Raw genomic sequence first — 22,781 nt, 5'->3', positions numbered from 1 at the left:
AGAGTTTTTATTACATTTTTCCTGCCTCCCTTTACATCCATCCATCCATCCACTTATCCTCACGAGGATCACGGGGAGTGCTGTTGCCTATCGCAGCTGTCAACGGGCAGGACGCGGGATACGCCCTGAACTGGTTTCCAGCCAATCGCAGGGCACATAGAGACAAACAGCCGCACTCACAATCACACCTAGGGGCAATTTAGAGCGTCCAATTAATGTTGCATGTTTTTGGGATGTGGGAGGAAACCGGAGTGCCCGGAGAAAACCCACGCAGGCACGGGGAGAACATACAAACTCCACACAGGCGGGGCCGGGATCGAACCCGGGTCCTCAGAACTGTGAGGCCAACGCTTTTCCAACTGAGCTCACCGTGCTTTTCACTTTACAAAGTTTAGTCAATGTCATGACTTAAAAGACAATCATTTAAAATTGCTGGAGCCTGCTTTTCTTATTGGATTATAGGATTATATTGTGTGATTATGTACAGTACATATAAATTAAAACACCTGGCTTGTGCGTAGTTTTTGTTGCTGCCGCTAGCGTTAAAAGGGGCATTTAAATCACTGATACATTCACCATTTATTATTTATATTTATTAAAAACACATTGTAATATGATTCAGATGTGGTTTGCCTCAGATATTACGCTATATTTTTTTTTTAGTTTGCGGTCTCCCCATTAAAAGTGCAGATACTGATCCTCTTTCAATTTTTTAATATGCAAACAATGCATTCCATTTTTTTTAAATGAATAAAAAAAACCGAGGTCCAATCAAATGTTTTGATTTTATTTTTATTTACTACCAGACAACCCCTGTTGATTAGGTCTGGCTGTTACTCAGTGTTCTTGTAATGGCAAAGCAGATTGCCGATGAATTTTGGTCACAGCATTTAAAAAAAAAAAAAAAAAAGAAGCATATCTAATATGATGGGCCATGAATGATGGATTGAGGATAAGTACTTGGTTTTAGATGTTTTAAAAGCACTCACTCCATAAATGTAACTTGGGCGTGCGGAGGGGGGTGCAAGAGTCAGCATGTCCAACAATAACAATGTGTTCGGTGGAAATGCACTGATCCTTATTTGGAAACAATTCCATGTACTCTGTGGCTAACAAAACACTAAGGCTGTACGGTGCGGACACGATGCCACACTCGCATGCATGCGCACACATTGCACGTGGTTAGAATCCACCCCCCACCCTGATACCTATAAAACATGCAACACTCAAAAGAAGTTGAAATGGCTTCAGGGGGGTACTTTTTTTAAACGTTTTTATTTGGCTACGTACGCTAAAGCATCTGCATCATACACATATTCGGGAAATCCAGCTGCTAATTGCTGAGTGGGGCGCCGACTCAGATGAGCTCAATTTGTACATTGAACTCATTAAAGTTGTTGAAGTAGAACCAAACAAACTGTGCCTCATGTTGCGTAGTTTTAATGCAGTGGTGTCCCCACACTTCCTTAGATTACGAGATATCAGTGGCCCCTAATGTGGGCCTCCATGTACTGTTTCCTTGATTAAAAAGACGATAACACACACACAGATATATATTGATATAGACAAATAGTGAGCGGAAATGCACCCCCCTATATCCGTTTGGCAAAAAGAATGCTCCCCGAGGAATTCACCACCCTAAGAAATAAATTACCTGGAATAAGTCCATTAGCTTGTCCACGCTGAGCACTATACGCAACATTAACTCCGCGTCAATTATCTTGCAGCCTCAAGGTGGACGTGTGTGCAGAAGTGAGTGGAGTGGGCATCCCCAGCTCTGTGGGTAAGCAAATTTCCCCTCGTTCATACCATCCAACTCTGTATTGTGTGAAATGAAGTCATCCTTCCACCCTGAGCTGGTGGCCAGCCAATCGCAGGGCACATAAGAGACAAACACTCGCACTCACAATCACACCTAGGACCAATTTAGAGTGATCGATTAATGTTGCATGTTTTTTGGGATGTGGGAGGAAACCGGAGTGCCCGAAGAAAACCTCACGCAGGTACGGGGAGAACACGCAAACCCCGCACAGGCGTGCTGCCTAACAAAAGAGATGCTCTCCAAATTTTGCACATCGTCTCAATAAATTTGAATTATGTGGAATGTAGGACCTCATTTATTGCAGTTGTTCAATTCAAAAAGTTGACCATCTATAAAATATAGCTTCACTACAGGATTTTGATGATTGTAGCATTCTGCGTCGTAAATTACCATCTTAAGAAACCTAAATATTAGAAACATTAGGTATAAATTAGGTAGGAATTGGCTTTCTGAAAAGTATTTCTCTGTGTTTAATGAATTTTTCCAATATACACTATGCGCTTCACTTTTTGACTTGAACTATAAAAGTTTTGGTAGATTTATTGAGCTGGACCTGCTCTTGCATCCATTGACCTCACTTCCTCCTCAGATCTGAGAGCAGAACTGCATTTGGATTGGTTGAAAGGCGTCCGAGGAGGCGTGAAGAGAGTCCTCTTTTTGGACACCCAGCAGCCTCAGCTCACCGGACTCCTCAGGCTGGGCCACGACCATCCGCAGGCCTGTCTCAACTACACCATTTACCTGAAAGTGAGCACACCACGCCACAAAAGGCACACATGCATTGCCCACTCAATTCCACCAGCTCTTCTGTGTATTGTCTACTTTTCACAACATGATGGTCTTTGTGGCTCCACAGGAAGAAGATGAGTTCCGGGACAAATTGACTCCCATCTCATTGGCTCTGAACTACAGTTTAGCTCCGCCCTCTCAGGGCCAGACGCTCCCACCGGTGCTCAACTACTACAGCAGCACCTTCCTGCAAGAGCATGTGAGCATTAGCACCACTGCTTTATTTTTGCAAAACTCTAGTGTTCTTGGACATAAATATCATCAATTTAATATAACATGGCATACATCCAATAAGAATCTGAAAAATCCAAAAACCTAATGGGTTGAATGCTGTCGCTCCACAATTCAGTAGTACATAGTCCGTCTTTGCACGTTTTCAACATTTATCTTCAAATTTGCATGGTGTATTTACAAAATAAATCTCTTAGTTAATGTTATTTTATTTATGTTGACCCACGGTTGCGTATCTATATGTGGACAAGTCATGGAGGGATGGAAAGTCAAACTGAATGGAAAAAAAAAACCTGAATCGGCCTGATTACTGACTCCCGTCCTGTTGGGGCTTTAGCAAATGCAAAATAATAATAACAATTAATAATAGTTTTATTCACACTTTGTATTCATACCAATCTGGTACACTTTTGTATCAGATCCTAGCTAATTACGTGTCCATTCAGTGCATGTGTTCACACGCGCAATGCATTCCTGTTGTATTTGGTGTGATGATATCCGGTGCATATTGAATATTTTCCTCATAACAATCCTCCTCCTCCTCCTCAGGCCTACATTCTCCTGGACTGCGGTGACGACAATATTTGCATCCCGGACCTCAAACTCGCGGTCAGCATGTAAGACCTCAACCGACAAACACTGAACACATCAGAAAGACACGCAGCCAAGCCCGAAAAAAAAAATCCGTTCCTCCCCGAACAATGAGAAAGGTTTACATCAGAGTTGTGCATTGTAGTTCAGTGTGCCATGTGGAGAATGTGGAGCGTGTGTGTGTGTGTGTGTGTGTGTGTGTGTGTGTGTGTGTGTGTGTGTGAACTGGCCTTCTCTCTGTAGTGCTTCCAGATGCACACCATTTCCATGGCAATGTTATACAAACATCCTGTCACCCACGACTGACTGACATACATGCACACAAGCTGGGGTCAAGGGCATTCAGTGCCACAAATGCATGCCTCACACATGAGTCATATTCTTAAAAGTAGTCCACATGTACGTGAGTATGTTTTTAATATACTTACATATTCACGACAGTATAGTTAAAAGAAAAAAAAGTCCCCTCACAACAGGATAATATAAATGTCTACAAGCAAAGTTGTGCTTTTTTTCCCCCCAATAAGAAGCCTGAAAACATCACGACAACATTTCTATTTTTCAATATAGTGAAGGATTTGATTTCAAGCTCTGCAAATATTCACTTTCAAAAATCCAGTCAAATATTTTTTCCTCACTGGAAATAATGAAAGCAAAAATGATTTGTTCTGGGATTTATCACCAACATGAAGCATTTCATGTCTCATAGCCAATTGATTAAGTCATTTTTAATGGTACAATATATCGATAAAATATGCAAAGTGGCTCATGATTTATTAACTGCACTGAAAATGCTGATTAAAAGTTCAAAGTTGTTAATTATTGTAGTCGTGGATAGTTAATAGTTTTACTTTTATAGCTATTGTCAACATTTCTACAACTACGAATATGGATACAGCCTGATCAATCAATTTATTGAGTTCAGCCTCACTTCTGTATACTAAAAATAAAGGGAATCTCCCCTTCTAGGGACCACTCTGAGCTGGTGATTGGAGACGACAACCTGGTCATGTTGACCATCACCGCGGCGAACCGAGGCGAGGGAGCCTACGAGACGGAGCTCCATGTGCTGATCCCATCAGAGGCGGACTACATTGGCGTGGAGAGGAAAGTTGAGGTGAATAAATCACGCACGTGCAACACACACACGCACTAAATCAAAGATACTGCTGCTGCCCAGCCGGGCCACTTGTGAAAATACGGAGTAGCTTCACAGTGAACCAAACGTCCCATCACGACGAAAAGATGAAGTATGCGTGCAGGTACACTGCGAAATCATTTCCTGTTGTGTCGTGTTCATTTGTTATTTTTTTAATCAAAGTGGTGTTATCGGCAGTGTATGCTTCATTGGAAAAGTCCCAGAATGCTTCCTTTGCGAATGCCCATGCTGCATTAGCAGGCCCCGGAAATTGACAGTGTGGGTGTGTGTTTAGTTCTGCATGTGTGTGTGAGTGTATAGCTGCACTAATGAGTGTGTAATGGAGCTGCGTGATGGATGAGGTTGTGACTGTCAGAGCATTCGTCACTTCTCCTCCTTCCCCCCTCTTCTTTTTCACGTTGTTCCCGCCCCTGTTTCTTCTCCTGCCTCCTGCCTGTGAGGTGCCGTATTGGCCCAAACTTGCATTTACCTCTCGCGCACCCCCAAAAAACTGGCATACACCCAACAAATAAAATACACAAACACATTAAAGCAATCTCATACTCAGTTTTGAGCTTACTTTCACACATCATTTTCTACTCTCACTCACAATATTTTTACTCTCACTTTGACAAAAACATGATGAGGCTGTTTTTACTTAGTTTTTGTGAGTGGGTTATGGTTAAAAATAGATTGGTTTTTGTAATGTATGTAAGTTTTTATGGTGCACCACATGTCAGTCACTGTGATTTGGCGAGCATGATCGCGCTCGTAAATCTGCACAGTCGAGCACGAAAAATCACGTGTGTAAAATTTTGTTATGAGTAGAAAAAATAGACATTGATAGGCGCCGCTTATTTTGTGTAGTCTTGACATTAATTTGTATTTATTTCATAAACATTGGTAACAAAACAAGGCTGCTTCTAAACAATCAGTATTCACCCGGAAACAGGAAATGCAAGTTAACCGTACTGAGCATGTCCGGAAGTGATGCCGAAAGCGCAAGTTCCGAGCTGCTTCACGTACTGCAAGCACATTTACGTTGCACGTCATCAACGTGATGAGCCATGTCAAAGGAAATTTAGTTACACCAGGGGTGCTCAATGCGTTGATCGTGAGGCAGTGTGACGGCATGCCAAAGAAAAAAAGACATTAGACTATTATCCACATCATCGCTTGATTCAGGTGGGGCCAATACGTCGAGTGCATGCACATAAAGATGCGTTCTAGCAAGCCAGCCTCCTATTTACGGAAGTCGCGGCGATGCCTGTGTCCACCCCCCCAAAACAATACATCACGATTGCTGACAGGAGTGTTTGTTCGCTAGCTTGTTGCCACCAATGCCAGTTATGTTGAACTAAACTTTCAGCATATTCAAAACATTGCGGGTATAGACAATTTGTGTTTATTCCTTGACAGGCCAGTGCATTTAACTTTTCTTCAGGTAAAGTTTGTCATATAAAAAATTTTCATTGATGAAAAATTTTAAATAGCGTTTCGTATCATGTTCTACAACCATCAGTTGAAATTAGAAATGATCATTTCTGAGTTTGAAATTTTTGTTTTCTATTTTAGTTGTGAATTTGTTTATTTTCATTTACAGTTATGTTATATTAATCCAGTAAGTTATTTTAAGGTCTTGAGATTCCATCCCTAATCACACCCGCAACTTTATCTGCGGGCATGACTGATCACACCCGTACACTTTTCAAATGTGGGTGACAATTTTCTGACCAGTGGGAGTTTTCGAGAGAGCTTGAGCAGTTTTTGTGTTTATGTGAGGGGTCTTGGTTTGAGTGAGATGTTTTTTTTGACTATGTATGTATTGTTGAGTGTGAGTGAAGTATTTTAGCGAATTTGAGTTTTATCGGGTGAATTTTTTTTTTTATGTTGGTTTATTGGCGTATGTGAGGTTTTTATCTGTATGAAATTATTTTAAGGGGTGTGTGAGACTATTGTTGTGTGAGGGTTTTTTTTTTAGCATGTTCGGGTCATTTGGGGTGAATGCAAGATTTTTTTGGTGTATGTGAGCGGTACCTGTACGTGTTATTTCTGGCTTATGCTGCACCCCATACGAATCGCCTTTCACTTTATTCAATCATTTCTAACTCCCACTACTCATTTTTTGTGCTTTTTTTTACAAATTTCCTTTTACGACACGTCACTGGCACCCGACCTCCGACCCCTCCCTTCAGTCTCTGGCTCAGTTGAACTGCGAGTACAAGATGGTCAATGACTCCAGGCTGGTGATGTGTGATCTGGGCAATCCCATGGTGGCTGAAACCGAGGTGAGCGGATCCACACTCCAAATCTCCAAATCCACCAAGCACTTTTCTTCCTCCCCCCTTAAATGTGGCACTGCAACTCTTCAGCTTTAACACGTACTTATTGATTGTTTCCAATGGTTACCGATCATCCCCTTGACCCTCATTCCATTCCACACAATTTCCCTCGCCTTGACTCCACTCGCACCGAGTGAAAGTACTGCGTGCAGTACCTGAGGATGTCACCGTGCGCAATAAGGATCCACTTAACTCCGTGATGAGCACGCATCGAGCCGAGGCTTTGTAAAGTAATGGGTCGTCGTTTCCTGAAATAAATATACGACGTATGGAGCTCACGTCACATGTCACATTGATGCGGGTGTGTAGGATCTTCGTGGATGTGTCAATGGCGGTGTGACATTCGGCATTGTGATAAATCAATTATGTGGTAATGGTACACTGCTTTGGAAATAATGAGGCATGCAAAATGTGTGTGTGTGGGTGGGGGGTTGGGGGAGGGGGCACCCGTCCAGATGCGAGTTATTAACTCTCCCCTTGCCCCTTCTGGATGCTCAGGAATCCACAAGCTTGTGCAGAACATACTTGCATTCACCCCCAAGCACATGTTGGGTAAGAGTTGTCATCACTGGAGTTCAGTCGTTCCTTCTGCTTTTTGTCACAGATGTAGCACATCCACCACAAGGGGTAATGGGATGTCTCAATTAATTTGATGGAACTCAAACGTAATAGCTATAAAGAAGACCGTTTCATTGAAATGAACTGGAAACACTCTTTGGTCGCAACATGGAGAACACCTGCACAATGTAATGTTACCCAATATAAGAACGAGATGAAAAAAATCTGCCTTTGCTAGTACAGTTTTGCTACAATAGTACATCTTTAAATAATTTCACAACAAAAACAAACCTACAAACCTAAAGCTCATCTTTGATCTCTTAAGATCCTGCAGGGGTAGTGTTGAAGAACTGTTTGCGACGAGTCGACATCGTTTTAAATATAGTATACATGCTTTTTGTAGCACAGCATGCATAAAATACATAAAACTGAATAGACAGCATCAATGTGTGCACCCCGAAAAGCACAGACAGTGGTACCTCGGTTTTTGAACGTCTCTGTTTTCGTACAAATCGGTTTTCGAACGAAGATTTCGAGATTTTTTTTGCTTCGGTTTTCGGACAAAAATCGGTATTTGAACGCCCCAACCAGCTGACCCAGGACAATTTGTTATTGTGCTTTCGAACGCACCCCTGAAAAAATGGAAACGACATAACGCACGTGCGACGTAACCATTTGACCCACACACTCCTCTGCACACAGACGTGTCCCGGTAGTGACATTTTTCTTCCTGTTGAGCAATATTAACCCCCGATCACGGCTCCAAAGAAGGCAAGTGGAACTGCTGGTGCTGAAAAAAGAAAGTGGTGCGTAAAACTGTCGACTTCAAGAAGGATTTGATAGCCAAGCACGTATCTGGTGTCCGTGTTTCTGAGCTATTGAAGAAGTACGGCATGGCGAAATCGAAGAGCAGCACCATTTTGAAACGCAAGGATGCCCTCAAAGCAAGTGATGTTGCTAAAGGAGGAACCGTGTTGACCGAGCAGAGGCCACAGAGCTTGCCGGAAGTCGAAAAGTTGCTTCTTATTCTGGTGAGGCTGAAAGCAGGAAGGATGTCTCAAGTGCTGATATAAAGGCTACCTGCGCTAAATGGAACGACATCCATAATTTTGTAGAACTCCATCACCCTAACAAAGCAGAATGTTGCCGAGCACTGCAAAATTTCAACGACGTTGTTATGAACAACTTCAGAAAGGTGCTCAAAAGACAGCAGAAACAGTCAACATTACATTCTTTCTTTGTTAAAAAGGGCCGAGTCACTCCCACCGAAGACATTTGAAACAGTTGTTTTGCATTGATTTTTTTCTTTTGTTCCATTAACCCTACCTCTAGTTGCAAGTTAATTTTTTTGTGCGTTTGTACTTTCTGTGCAAATAAAAAATTTAGGGAGTTTTTTCCCCCTTGTTTAAAGTTAGTTTGGACTTTTGTTAATGAAAGGTTTACAAGGCTGGTGGCCAAGTCGGTACAGATACGGCAATGCACTCCCAGCATAGCATACTCTACTAGTAAAGCATACATTTTAAGCAAAAAATATATTTCTTAAATGATTTAATTATATAAAGTAAACTATGCATGTATTTCTACTGTGCAGTTTATTGGGTGAAGCTTAAAAAAACGCTTTAAAAAAAGTATTTTTTAGGCCTGGAACGCATTATTTCATTTTCCATTCATTGTAATGGGAAAACACGCTCCAGTTTCCAAACGTTTCGGTTTTCAAACGGTCCTCTGGAACGGATTGTGTTCGAGAACTGAGGCACCACTGTACATTAAACTGAATAGACAGCATCAGCGTGTGCGCCCCAAAAAGCACATTTATGTACAAGTGTATACCGTCAAAGTTTTAATGTCATTATACTTGACGTGACAATCACATAGAACAATACAAAGCATTTATCTCGGATTGAAGTAGACAACATGTAGTTTCAAGGTACTTGAAAAGCGCTTTCTGTGAATGATTTCCCTCCTCTGAATTACGTAGCTCCACGCTGACCGCAGATGCAGCACTCCGAGGAATAAAACGGCAACGCTAAAGATTTAAGAGCCGCTTTTAGATCAGATCTCCGTGACGTCTTCACGTTGACCCAACCGTACCCATTTGCCCTCTTTGGATCTTCACCGCCCGGTTCTTTTCCTACAGCCTCACTAATGCGTTCCATATAGACGGCCTCACATCTCCGTGCCCCCACGGGGCTGCTTCTTGAAGTCTGCTTGCTGTCACTTTCACAACCATATGTCAGGTCTCATGTCCAGTGCGGGGCTCACGTGCACGTGCGTATGTACACTTGTGTAGTTTCACGATGAGCACACGCTTTGCATGTGTTTTACGTTAGCGGACATGGAGAGACTCACAACTGTCTTAGTGTGTGTCTTGTCAACACTACAAACTGGATCTTCTACTCACGTAATAGCAGAAGATGGCCTAGTTAATTGAGTCCTTCCTGTCTCATTAATGGACCCTCAGGTATCATGTGACTTTTAAACAGACACATCCAGTTCTTCTTAACCCTCTTGAATTGACTTTTTTTTTTTTTATCCCCCAATCTATTCTCCACAGCTGTCTGTTGGTTTGCGGTTTTCAGTCCAAAGGCTTGAAGACGCTGGACCGAAGATTAGCTTCGAGCTACAAATCCAGAGGTGATGTGCCCACCAAGAGCGACGCGCATGCAGCCAACACATTTACTCTTTTAAACGCATACAGTACAAAGAGATTTTTGTCAGACATTGCAGGCTTGTAAGGAGTAATTAGCCGCTGGGAGTGAGCTAAGAAAAACCTGTTGATTCGTCTACTGTGTGTGGCTTTTGTGTTGATTAATGTCATTATTTATTAACGTTAATGATATGGGACAGGTCCTAATGTCATCGAATTTTACATTAGTTCAACACTATGACAGAATAAAATGATCATCTAAGACAGGGGTGCTCAATGCGTCGATCGCGATAGTCAATCGCGAGGCAGTCTTGGTCGATCGCGGGACGGCGAAAAAAAAAAAAGACATCAGCCAATGTTCTCTCTAAACTGCGCAATTGTGGATCACTGATGCAGTCTCTTCACAGATATTCTGCATGGCGCGCAAAAAAAAAATAATCCAATGCAAATTGAAAGTAAAACATACAGCTATTCAGTTTCTGGCATTTTGTAACGTGATTCAATGAGTGAGCGATGACTGGTTGTTACATCCAATGGCACAATTCACATACGTACTGTAAAAGAATTGAAAAGAAGAAGCCAAGATGCACACTCATAATTACCAATGTTGTAGTACTTAAACAGCCCATCACTGTGTTTTATAATGACGGCATTCACCACCGCTGCTTTAGTTAGCAACACAGTCTGGGCAACGTAGAGCAAAAACGAGCTAGACATGCTGCTTATGTTCACTTTCGATATTAATGGAGAAAGTTAAAAAAGAAATGCTGTTGTTTTCAAATGCAATGACTGTCGGAGTATGTGAATAATAGAAGAAAAAGGGGTTAAACTGGACGAGATTTTCTCTTTTCCGAGTGGGAAAAGTCTGGTCTGAAACCCAAGTAGAAAGTGCAGGATGAGATGGTGTGTAATTTTAAAATTCCGATGAAAGCACAGACAATACCGTGCACAAAAAGCTAATTCTGTATTTTAAATATAGGAGGCAACATAACATTAACCATAAAACGGTTTGGGAGCATCGTCATCATCCCACCCCCGTCGTCGGTACCTCACAAGAGGCTGGCTGCTTGAAAAGTAGATCTTGGGGTAAAAAAGTCTGGGCACCCCTGATCTAAGACGTTCCTGTCACTTTTATTACTGTAGGTCACGGTTTTGCAACATGGGGAGCACTGCATTGTATTTCCTTGACACCCACTGTGAATCTTCCTCCCCCACACAGCTCCAATAAGGACAACCCTGTGAGCAACCATGTCAGCCTAAATCTGTCCATCGTTGCCAAAGCTCAAGTTGATTTACGAGGGTGAGTCCTTGCGTTTTCTTCATCTCTCACATACAGGCGATCTGCTTTTGTTTTTTGTGCTTGGAGCTTTTTTTTTTCCTGCCACAATGTAATGTGCATGATTAAATTGAAAAAAAAAATGCATCTGCTGTAATCATGTGCACATGGGTTAATTGTGAGCCCTCGGCGTGCACACTGATATGCGTACAAACATGCAAACGCTGAAAACCCAGGACTCTTCTGCTCTCGTTGGTTGAAATGGAAAAACAGAATAATAATAATAACCGTTGTCAGCAACCATCAAGCATCGGTTTCGAGTCCATTTTCAGGATGACGCTCCTTTTGTTTGTCATTTGCTGATGCTTTCTTGAAAATTTCAGCTATTAACTCAATCTATCAATATTTAGAATGAGGTTATGCTTCTGTGAGTTCTCAATAGCTGAAAAGAGGCAACCGTTTCATGTGGATCCAGAACTTCTTCAGATTCCAAAAGAACAAAATGCAAACGTTTCAGATGCTGATTTGGTTTTATAGGTGACGAATCTTTAAGCCCTGGAAAAGTTACCCACTCTGTTCCTGCTTTATCTCCACCGATCTCACCAATAAAGCACATTTCAATGTTTTAACATCTGTGACTATAGTTTACACTCACCACTATAGAGCTTTTGCACGAGACATCACCATTTTCACCGCGCCATATTGCCGGTCAAAGAGAGCTGCTCGACATTGTGGGAGACATTGAACCAGAGCAGAATATTCACAATGCCCGAGACTTGTGGTGTTGGTTATTAAAACAGACGAGACAGATATTCAAAAATATCATTCTATAGGATACCAGCTGAAAAGACTAGAAAATATCAATGGATTTGGGCAATTAAACGTGATGGACGGTGTCCAATCAAAATACACACACGCCTGTGTAGCGATCGCTTCATTTCAGGTAGGAATTATTCGTCTCAATTTCAAATTTCCAAAAAGTATTTATAATGCCGAGTTGGCTCTTTTGAGAACAATGCGTCTGTCGCAGAGGTTTACGGACGTTAAGTGTGGCCGCAATCGCTTCCGTGTACGTTCCGTGGAGACGACTCCATCCTCTTTTTTTTTTTTTTCTTTCCAATCAGAGTTAAAGAATGCGAGTTTGTGTAAAACCAGCGATCATTTATTTAAATATTGGCATTTGTATTGAATACTAGCCGAAAAGATCGATTGATTCCGGCAAAGGTTAACGTGTCGCCGAACACACACTTCCGCGTTCACAAGTCGTCAAAACCGTCACTATGTGGGATTTATTCCTGATTGAGAACAGATCCAGAAACAAAGTATTCATATGCAACCAGACTTTTCTACGCTTTCAAACTTTTCTGTGTAAATCTCGACGACTTACTCACCAGATCCATGCGTAGATCCAGTTGGTCCAAGACAAGCGGAAGCTAATTAACAGTCCAATTTCTTATCGCGTACCTGTCACCTCAATACGGTTTAGCCGTAGTACATACGGATTTTGTGGTGAATCTTAAGTATAGGGCCGTATATTACAAATCATACGGATTCAGAAAATTTCTCAAAGGTCAGCATTTAGAGTTGGTGAAGAAAGTTACACATGAATACATTTCTGAACATACTAATGCCACTAAATAGACCTTGATAATTAGAAATTAACTTCAGATATTATCATTCTGGAGATCTACAATAAAAATCATTGAAAAACTGCGTTTTTTTCCCTCCATTATTTTGACATACAATCTGCTTTGGTATGTTATAATGATTTTTTTGCTCTCTATAAGGATTTTTTGGGGTAGTTTTTACAGCTTGCCACTCTGAAAAGTTGACAGGTATCTTATCGGCAAAAACATCGACTTCGGCATTAAATACAGATCCTCTACGCCGGGTTTATCTCATTTTTCCACGTACTGTCGTTTATTTTCACCTTCTAAATGTCTGACGGTATCGGACAAGACTCTGGGCGTCATGCTACAAGACGTATTTCTTTGTCATCTCCAAGGGACTTAGCATTGAGGAATATGGCGAGATAAACAAAAGTCACGTGATTTTATGACGTAGGTGCACGAGCTCTCTATGCAAGATGCGTTAGTGTAACTAAACTATTTCTACAATACAAGGAAATTACATGACAATTGGTTTGAATTTAGACTGGTACCTCCTGTGGTAATAAAAGGAAACACGCAAAAGACAACTGAGCCTTGAAATTTACAAGTAACGTTCCACTATTTTTAATAACAAGCTGAAACCAGTACTGGGCTCTAAAGGGTAAGCTTAATGTCATGTAAATGTGTTTTGTTAATGAACTCATTCTCGTTCACACAGTTGTGTGTGTGTTCTGGTCTCCACAGGGTGTCTCATCCCTCTCAGGTGGTGTTGCCATTTCCACGCTGGGAGCCCAAAGAGAAGCCTGTCAAGGAAGACGATGTGGGCCCACAAGTGACTCACATCTTTGAGGTAAACGCCTGCACTCAAGTGGAGCTTACTAGCTTAAGTCAACCTTAACACAAATAAACTTAAATTAAACCTATACATATCTGAGGTGTAATTACAGTCGTGACGGCAGGTAAGCCGGAACGCGGGATAATTGTGGAGGGGGAAAGCGAGGTCAAAATGAGGTGCAGGCGACAGATAGAAGGAGGGAGGATGGCAGACAGACTGGCGACAAGTTTACAATGAGGGTCGTGCGTGTGCTCGTGAGTCCGTGTGCCGTACATGTGATGTCGTTGGGATTTAAGGGGGCCGCTGCTTCATTGAAATAGAACGCTGCAGCGTCTGGCCTTTTCCTGCAGCTGATAATGATTTTCAACGGCGGTACTTTTCCCACTTGGCAGCTGCTTCTACTTAAAGGGGACAGTTTTTTTTTTCTTTTTTTTTTTTTTAGTTTGGGGGGGGGGGCTCCTTATGGCCAGAATTCTTGGCCTGCAGCACCAGGATAATGTCCTGTTTGGATGACTTTCCGCTCTGCTAATGACCGTTGCGCATCTCTGCGAGAATGTGCGAGTGAGTGGAAAAGGTGGCTTTGTTGAGTTGATGGTTCATTTAAGATCGCAATTCGTTCCTCCCATCCCGATGCCAAACGAGGGCCGAAGCTGTCGATTTGTCGTGTCTCTGTCTTCAATCCCCACTGAGTTGAAGGCCTATTGCCGTTTGCAGTCTGGAGCCAGAAAACCCAGGTGGCCCGTGTCATCACGCCACAGTTATGATAACCCAATTATAGCGTACAGCCACTCGAGGCCCGCAGCAATAAAACGACTAAGTTCTCGACCGCTTCTGACGTCTCCAGCTCCACAACGCGGGTCCCAGTAGTATTCGGGAGGCTGAGGTCGAGGTCGGCTGGCCTTCCCGCTTCCGTGACGAGAACCTGCTGTATGCTATGGAGATTAGAACTGATGGGCCGATCAGCTGTCGGACGAATAGCAGCCTCAACCCACTCGGACTTCAGGTAAGATATAATATAGATATAAATACATACTATAAAGATTTTAGTCTCAGTCGAGATCACGTCAACATGTAGTATGTCCTTGACAAAAATTAGCCAGGGGTTTGGTGCTGTCTTATGACATCATAGTGCACACACAAAGAGGACAAAAACAAGGTCAACGCCACAGAAAATAATGCGAATACTTGAATTTCTCAATCAGTAGTGGGTCATTGTACACAATAGGTGTCAAACTCCAGGCCTGGGGGCCAAATCTGGCCCGCTGCATGATTTGATGTGGCCCACGGAGCCAAATTTGGAATGTCAATTTCCATGACTCTTGTAAAAATCTGTACCAAAATTTCAAATTGTCATATATCACAAATGATAAAGTTGAGATATTACAAGCATTTTTGTGTTACCAAACGTGAATAGTTGAAAAACACATTACCCTTGATTTCTGATTGTAAAACTAGTTCATAAATTGGTGATGTAAAGATGATGTTCCACAGTCATAACGACCCTCTGAGGGAAACCGAAACAATGTGGCCTGTGGAAAAAAATGAGGTTGACACTGCTGCTCTATCATGTTTATTATTAGTCCAAAAACTTACCTTTACAAAGATGTGGTGGGCCAGATCCGGCCCCCGGGCCTTGAGTTTGACACCTGTGTGATAGTGTAAATGAGGCGGCACGGTGGCTCAGCTGGTAAAGCGTTGGCCTCACACTTCTGAGGACCCGGGTTCAATCCGGCTCCGCCTGTGTGGAGTTTGCATGTTCTCCCCGTGCCTGAGTGGGTTTTCTCCGGGCACTCCGGTTTCCTCCCACATCCCAAAACATGCAACATTAATTGGACACTCTAAATTTCCCCCAGGTGTGGTTGTGACTTTGGCTGTTTGTTTCGATGTGCCCTGCGATTGGCTGGCAACCAGTTCAGGGTGACAGCTGGGATAAGCTCCAGCACTCCCTGCGACCCTCGTGAGGATAAGCGGCAAAGAAAATGAATGGATGGAGTGCAAATGCCCCTAAATACTGACAAAACATGCATACAATAAAAAAACACCACGTACTGCTACTAGAAGATTATCAAACCATCTTGTTGCTGCAGGATTTTTACCCGCTCGTTTAAGAAAAATCCCGCCCATTGTTCTGTCTGCGCTCCGTATTCTTTGCCAGTTGGCTGTAAGACACGATTTTGCTTATTAGTAGAAATTACAGCCGGAGTATTTTCCAATGCGTGACGATAGCATCTGCGGTGGAATTCAGAGAGAAAATGTGCACAATAGCTGACATGCGAAGGGACACACAGCGTATGAGCCAGGATGGGTACAGCGCTTATAAATGCAATAGATATTAACAGTAATATTAATATGAAATGGTTTTTTTTTAGCAAAGATAAGCAGCTCTTTCCATAAATCCTCTTCAGATTTCATCCCTCCAAGATACTCCTGAACTTCTGGGATTCTTGAGGAACACCAGCGCTCCCCTCCGCCGCCACAAACGGGCCGCTAGCACCGCCCACAGCCACACGGGTAAAACCCTGGTGAGAAACACGCGTCCCCCAGCGACACCTCCAGAACCCGAATCGAAATGTTTCCTGAGGGGATTGACGGCTGTTTCTTTTGCAGAACTGTACCAATATCTCCTGCCTGAGAATCACGTGTGCTGTGGGACGTCTGGATCGCGGACAAAGTGCTGTAATTAAAGTCCGGTCGAGACTGTGGGCGCATACTTTCCTACAGGTCGGTGTCCGGTTCCACATTTTTGCTTCATTAGCTAAAAAGGTTCAAGTCACCAAGTCGTCCTGTCCGTTCGGTCGATGTTCTTTGCTACGCTTCACTGTGATTGTTGGTCGAATAACTTGCATATTTGTCCCGCAGCGGCGTAATGACCCCTACATTCTCAACTCGACTGTGTCCTTCGTGGTCTTGGCCGTGCCTTATCGGGTCCAGCCCCCCAGCCTCCCTCAACGCACCATCTCGGTAAGACTCGGGGAGATTTTGAGGCGGAACCAATAAAAAAAAAATATATATATATATATATATATAAAATTCCTTGTGTACTTGTTTCTGAAGTATAACTTGTAAGTGCAGTAGCCTTTTTTTTATATAAATTTCACTCAGTCTACATTTTTTTGTCGAAAGTTTGGCAAAATTATTTTCATTGTTTGGACTCATATTTTAAGTTTTCAAAACGTTATGATTGCCCTGTATTTACACTGTAAGAAGTAACCAGAGGTCACCATTTAACAGTGTCTTTTATTTAAAAAAAAAATTGTGTGTGCTTTACGTCTACCAAAGGCAAGTTGGACGTAAATTTCTCAAATATTATATGATTGATAACTGTTAATACGATTGGACCAATCTGCAGCACTGGCCTTGTAGCGCACGCATTTTATTGCTCACCTTTATATTTCATGATCTTTCTCTCTCTTTCTCCCTCTCTCTCTCTCTTTCTCTCTCTCTCTCTCTCTCTCTTTCACACATTTTTTTGTCTGAAGTTTGCCAAAATTATTTGGGTTGTTTGGACTCATATTTTAAGTTTTCAAAATGTTATGATTGCCCTCTATTTACACTGTTAGAAGTAATCGGATGTCACCATTTAATAATGTGTTTTATTGAAAAAAAATTCTGCCAAATGCAGAAAAGTTTCTGTTTTTCCAAATTGGTCATTCTCATGCCTGTATATCAAATTTAATCAGTAACATATTTTTGTTTTAATAATTTCAAATTTCAGACATTCACAACAACAAATGTCTACCTCTTCAAAGTGCAATTAAAATCAAGAGAGGACTGAGAAAAAAAACACTGACGCATATTTTAGAATTTGTGTGTAAATGCAGCAATCAATCGCAACAAGCATTCAAGGAAAGATGGACAACTGATTAGAATTGAATGTCTCACGGCAACAGTATCAATACTGTAATAAATCCCAATATCAATATGTTATCCTAACCTTGCAGTGAACGTAGCTTTGGTCAGCTGGGATGGGAAATGATTATTTAGTGTATAAAATGAATGGATGAACGATATCTTGAATGTGTGCCTTGTAGATGGGGACCCCTGTCCTGTGGGGGACGCCAGATGTGTCCTTTGCCGTTCCACTGTGGGTCATCATCCTTGCCATACTGCTGGGCCTGCTCGTGCTCGCCGTGTTAACGCTCGCCATGTGGAAGGTACGTGAAGTATTTAACACCTCTGCCGACATCCTCAGTATCTCCCGACTGCAACTGTGCAAAAATTCCTTTTTCCTCTTAGTGTGGTTTCTTCGACCGGGCGAGGCCACCGGCCGGCGACAACATCTCCGACCAAGAGCAGCTAACATCAAATCATGCAGGGGATGCCTAAAAGACACGTGGAACAGATCCGAGTCGGGGGTGGGGGGGGGGGGGGCCAAACTGCGGTTTTAAGATGAACGTGCGCCTTCCGACTCAAATCAATCCGAACTGAGATCCGGAGTTGTTGGACAATGAAATTTCTCGGGCGCCTCTCGTCGACGAACTTTGCCCGTGAGGGGGCGACTTGCTCGAGTACGCGTCAGCCGGGAGCCAAAAAGGTGCGCGGTTCCGACGGCATGAAAAACCAAAGCACACTAGAGCGGGGACAGCATTTTGGGAATTGTTTGTCCACGGCGAAGGACCACAGGAGAGACGTGTGAAGAAAGTGCCTCATGTTTCCACGTTAACAAAACTTGGGTTAAATGGAGCGCAGAGATAAAAGCACAGAGAAGCTTTAATCCGTGCTTGGGTGAACGGGAGGGAGCTTGTGCACTCACTGGTCATAATATTGGGTACATCTGCATTACAGTTCAGTACTGCCACAAATAATGAACAAAAATGTAAATAACAAAATATTACAATCACCATGTTATTGCTAAGACAGTACGGGCATTGGATGTCATTAGATTGTTCAGGTGTACCTACAGTGAAGAAAATAAGTATTTGAACACTCTGCTTAATTGCAAGTTCTCCCACTTGGAAATCATGGAGGGGTCTGAAATTTTCATCGTAGCTTCATGTCCACTGTGAGAGAGATAATCTAAAAACAAAAATCCAATGTATGATTTTTTTAACGATTTATTTGTGTGATACAGCTGCAAATAAGTATTTGAACACCTGTCTATCAGCTAGAATTCTCAAAGACCTGTTAGTCTGCCTTTAAAAGTCCACCTCCACTCCATGTATTATCCTGAATCAGATGCACCACTGTGAGGTTGTTGGCTGCATAAAGACACATGTCCAGCCCATACAATCGGTAAGACTCAAACGTGTAACATGGCCAAGACCAAAGGGCTGTCCAAAGACACCGGAGACAAAACTGTACAACAAGACATGGCTGGAAAGGGCTACGGAGAAATTGCCAAGCAGCTTCGTGAAATAAGGTCCACTGTCGGAGCAATCATTAGAAAATGGAAGAAGCTAAACATGACGGTCAATCTCAATCGGAGGGGAGCCCCATGCAAGATACCATCTCGTGGGGTCTCAACGATCCTTAGAAAGGTGAGGAATCAGCCCAGGATTACACGACAGGATTTGGTCAATGACCTGAAAAGAGTTGGGACCACCGTTTCCAAGGTGACTGTTGGTAATACACTAGGACGTCATGGTTTGAAATCATGCATGGCCCGGAAGTTTCCCCTGCTTAAACCAGCACATGTCAAGGCCCGTCTTAAGTTTATCAATGACCATTTGGATGATCCAGAGGAGTCATTGGAGAAAGATTTGTGGTCAGATGAGACCAAAATGGAACTTTTTGGTCATAATTCCGCTAACCGTGTTTGGAGAAAGACGAATGATGATTTCCATCCCAAGAACACCATCCCTACTGTGAAGCATGGGGGTAGTAGCATCATGCTTTGGGGGTGTTTTTCTGCACATGGGACAGGACGACTGCACTGTATTAAGGAGAAGATGACCGCGGCCATGTATTGTGAGATTTTGGGGAACATCCTCTTTCCCTCAGTCAGGATTGAAGATGGTTTCGTGGTTGGGTCTTTCAACATGACAATGACTCGAAGCACACAGCCAGGAAAACCAAGGAGTGGCTCCGTAAGAAGCATATCAAGGTTCTGATGTGGCCTAGCTAATCTCCAGACCTTTACCAGATAGAAAATCTTTAGAGGGAGCTGAAACACCATGTTTCTCAGCGACAGCCCAGAAACCTGTCTGATCTAGAGAAGATCTGTGTGGAGTAGTGGGCCAAAATCCCTCCTGCAGTGTGTGCAAACCTGGTGAACAACTACAGGAAATGTTTGACCTCTGTAATTGCAAACAAAGGCGACTGTACCAAATATTAACATTGGTTTTGTCAGGTGTTCAAATACTTATTTGCAGCTGTATCACACAAATAAACCGTTAAAAAAATCATACATTGTGATGTCTGGATTTTTGTTTTTGGATTATCTCTCTGGACATGCGCCTACGATGAAAATTCCAGACCCCTCCATGATTTCTAAATGGGAGAACTTGCAATGTAGCAGGGTGTTCAAATACTTATTTTCTTCATTGTAATGTAGAGATTTTGTGTGGATGTACAGTATATACATATGCTGAATGTGTACAGGTACTGTACATATTTTGTGCGTGTGTGTGTGTTAAGATGGGCAGGGGCATCTCTTAATCCAATATTTTGTTGTGCGTCACGTGTCACACGCAATGAAGCATTAACTTGATGGCACAAAGGAAACGTGTATTTATGAATATAGGTGCAATATTTGGGCATTGTGTGATACTGAAGCTTGATTACACTGGCATTATTTTATCAAAAGCTTAATAGTGTATATGTATATACTGTGAGTATGATAGATTTTAGTTTTTGGACAGACGACAGCGGCAGTTGTCACGACTGGTTCATGTCACACCGAATAATGTTATGTTTGCTTTTTCATTTTGGACTTCACCAACAGTTAACTTCTGCAAGGAAATAATACAAAGCAACATGATAAATATATGCCAAAGTTGGTCCACTGTGAGTTATGTCATGTCAAATGGATTAATAGTGTGTGTCATACGCACACAGAACCGTCTCATACTGTAAGCAATACCTGAAATTAAAAAAAAAAATAATGGAAATTGTCTTTATCGGCCAACTGTTTCTTCATCTGTAATCTTGTTTATGTTTTAGTCATTTGTTTGACATCACTATCCAGTTGAATTTGTCATTTAGTTAGACAGGAATGTGCAGTTAATTGAAAGTAGCAGACATAATCATATCCGCTTATGATTGGTATCACCTCCCGTGTGTGCTTGTATTTAAACTTTCAGTCATGAAATTCATTTAAATCCCAGCTAAAATGGTCTGTGTATTTGTAAATGTGGGGAAAAAAATCATTAAGCGGAAAAGAAATAATAGTCATAATGATTATTATTATTGCTATATTGTTGTATGTATTTGTTTTTTGTCAATCATGCCTGACGAGTGGGGTGTTTCACTTCTTCACAGCTGACAAGAAGTACATTTGCTCCCCCTGCTGGTGAGAATAACAATTGAGCAAGCAACTAAAAAAAATAATACAAATTAATAACATGTAAATGCATAACTTTTAAGTATGATTTAAATTAGGCTATGACGCCACGACTCAGAGTTACACTATTTTATCTATGTTTTCATAAAATAATACAAGTATTGGATTGGAAGTGGCACCAATATTCAGGAATGGCATATTGTCATACAACCGTTATATAATTATTTGATTAAAGAAAACACAATGATAATATTATTGTGTGTATTAGTCATTAGAGCCAAAGTGAAGAAAATTTCTAAAAAAGACAGTCATATAGTATATTGCTATATTAATGGCATCATTTGGGTCAAAGGAAATTTTTTAAAAAAGCCATTGGAACATAAAATATTTGTGAATATAATTTGAAATGCTGCATTCATCATCATCATCAATCATAAAGGCAGAAAAGATGGAGAAAGAGGAAAAAAAATCCCACTGAATTACATTAGTCTTTATTTTTGGGGGGAATATATTTGATCAAATTTGAACTCAAACATCGTAAGTCAAGTTTTTTTTTTTACAGTTTCTGATTTAGCAAATCTCAACACCATCAAAACAGGGGAAACATTCTTGATATATAATAAAGTCTAATAGGGCGTTAGGCTATCATAAACTGAGATTTGGCTGACAAACAAGACGCTTTAATTATTACAAAAAAAACTTTCGCACAGTCCATATAAAGTCGTGACTTAAAGAAAGTGCTCGGCTGTGTCGAACCGGTGCAAAAAAAGAAGCGAAATCGTGTGTAAATTTTCTGCTCGATGCGTGATTATGTGGATTGGACGGGATTGATTTGTTATCCTCTCCTTCGTCGACATTTTGGAAGACTTTGGCTATTTACAATTTCAAAGATGGCCCCGGATGTCAAAGTGCAATGCAGTTCTTCCTCGTTTTTTTCAACATTCTTCAGTACAATTGAGAAATTTAGGGCACTATATTATTGAAATATGTAGTAAATTGGCTTTCGCCGCTGGGTCTTTCCAGGTGTGAAACTCATTAATTGCGTTCATATGTCATAAAATAATTTCAGGCGATCTCTGACTTGAGCAGAAATTTGGCGAGCCAGGATAATGATGGCCGTGCCTGGCCTGAAAAGGCACAGAAACATTAAATCGAGTGTAAATGTGCCGGCCCAATAAAAGGAGACTGACAATTGTTTGCCAAGCTACGACAACTGATTTGCAATAATAATAATAATTACAATAACCGGTAGAAAAACAGCAAATGTGGCTCAACGAGTTGGGGCCCGTCTATTTCCAGGAGGGTTTTCCAGACAACTGCAAGGCCACGTTACCCAGGTAATATATTTTAAGTTATTATGAGCGAAACACAACCGTGACCTTTTACGTGTTTGAAAAAAATTGTGTGTGTACACTTGATTTTCTCTTGAGAGATTCCTTTGAGCAGTCTGGGGTGGTTTTGACTTGTTAATGGGAAGCTAATCGTCTGCGAGCTACACTTT

At 41.7% G+C, this 22,781-nt stretch overlaps 1 protein-coding gene across 2 annotated transcripts in view; it reads left to right on the top strand.

The window, feature by feature from the left end:
- itga8 (integrin, alpha 8) overlaps nt 1-21,451 on the top strand; it is a 58,772-nt gene extending 37,321 nt beyond the window's left edge. For both annotated transcript variants that reach the window (XM_061820830.1, XM_061820831.1), the window contains 15 exons: nt 1,728-1,783; nt 2,412-2,569; nt 2,679-2,810; nt 3,392-3,459; nt 4,403-4,550; nt 6,767-6,859; nt 10,026-10,105; nt 11,338-11,418; nt 13,749-13,854; nt 14,684-14,842; nt 16,245-16,361; nt 16,447-16,560; nt 16,699-16,800; nt 17,871-17,993; nt 18,076-21,451. In XM_061820830.1, coding sequence (XP_061676814.1) covers nt 1,728-1,783; nt 2,412-2,569; nt 2,679-2,810; nt 3,392-3,459; nt 4,403-4,550; nt 6,767-6,859; nt 10,026-10,105; nt 11,338-11,418; nt 13,749-13,854; nt 14,684-14,842; nt 16,245-16,361; nt 16,447-16,560; nt 16,699-16,800; nt 17,871-17,993; nt 18,076-18,165 — 1,627 coding nt within the window. In that variant the 3' untranslated portion in view covers nt 18,166-21,451. The remainder of the gene's footprint in view (nt 1-1,727; nt 1,784-2,411; nt 2,570-2,678; nt 2,811-3,391; nt 3,460-4,402; nt 4,551-6,766; nt 6,860-10,025; nt 10,106-11,337; nt 11,419-13,748; nt 13,855-14,683; nt 14,843-16,244; nt 16,362-16,446; nt 16,561-16,698; nt 16,801-17,870; nt 17,994-18,075) is intronic.
- The last annotated feature ends 1,330 nt before the right edge of the window (nt 21,452-22,781 follow it).

This window comes from Syngnathoides biaculeatus, chromosome 5, assembly GCF_019802595.1.
Source record: "Syngnathoides biaculeatus isolate LvHL_M chromosome 5, ASM1980259v1, whole genome shotgun sequence".
Taxonomy (NCBI): domain Eukaryota; kingdom Metazoa; phylum Chordata; class Actinopteri; order Syngnathiformes; family Syngnathidae; genus Syngnathoides; species Syngnathoides biaculeatus.
Note: the sequence above shows the minus strand (reverse complement) of the source record. Positions and strands in the feature narration are given on the sequence as shown.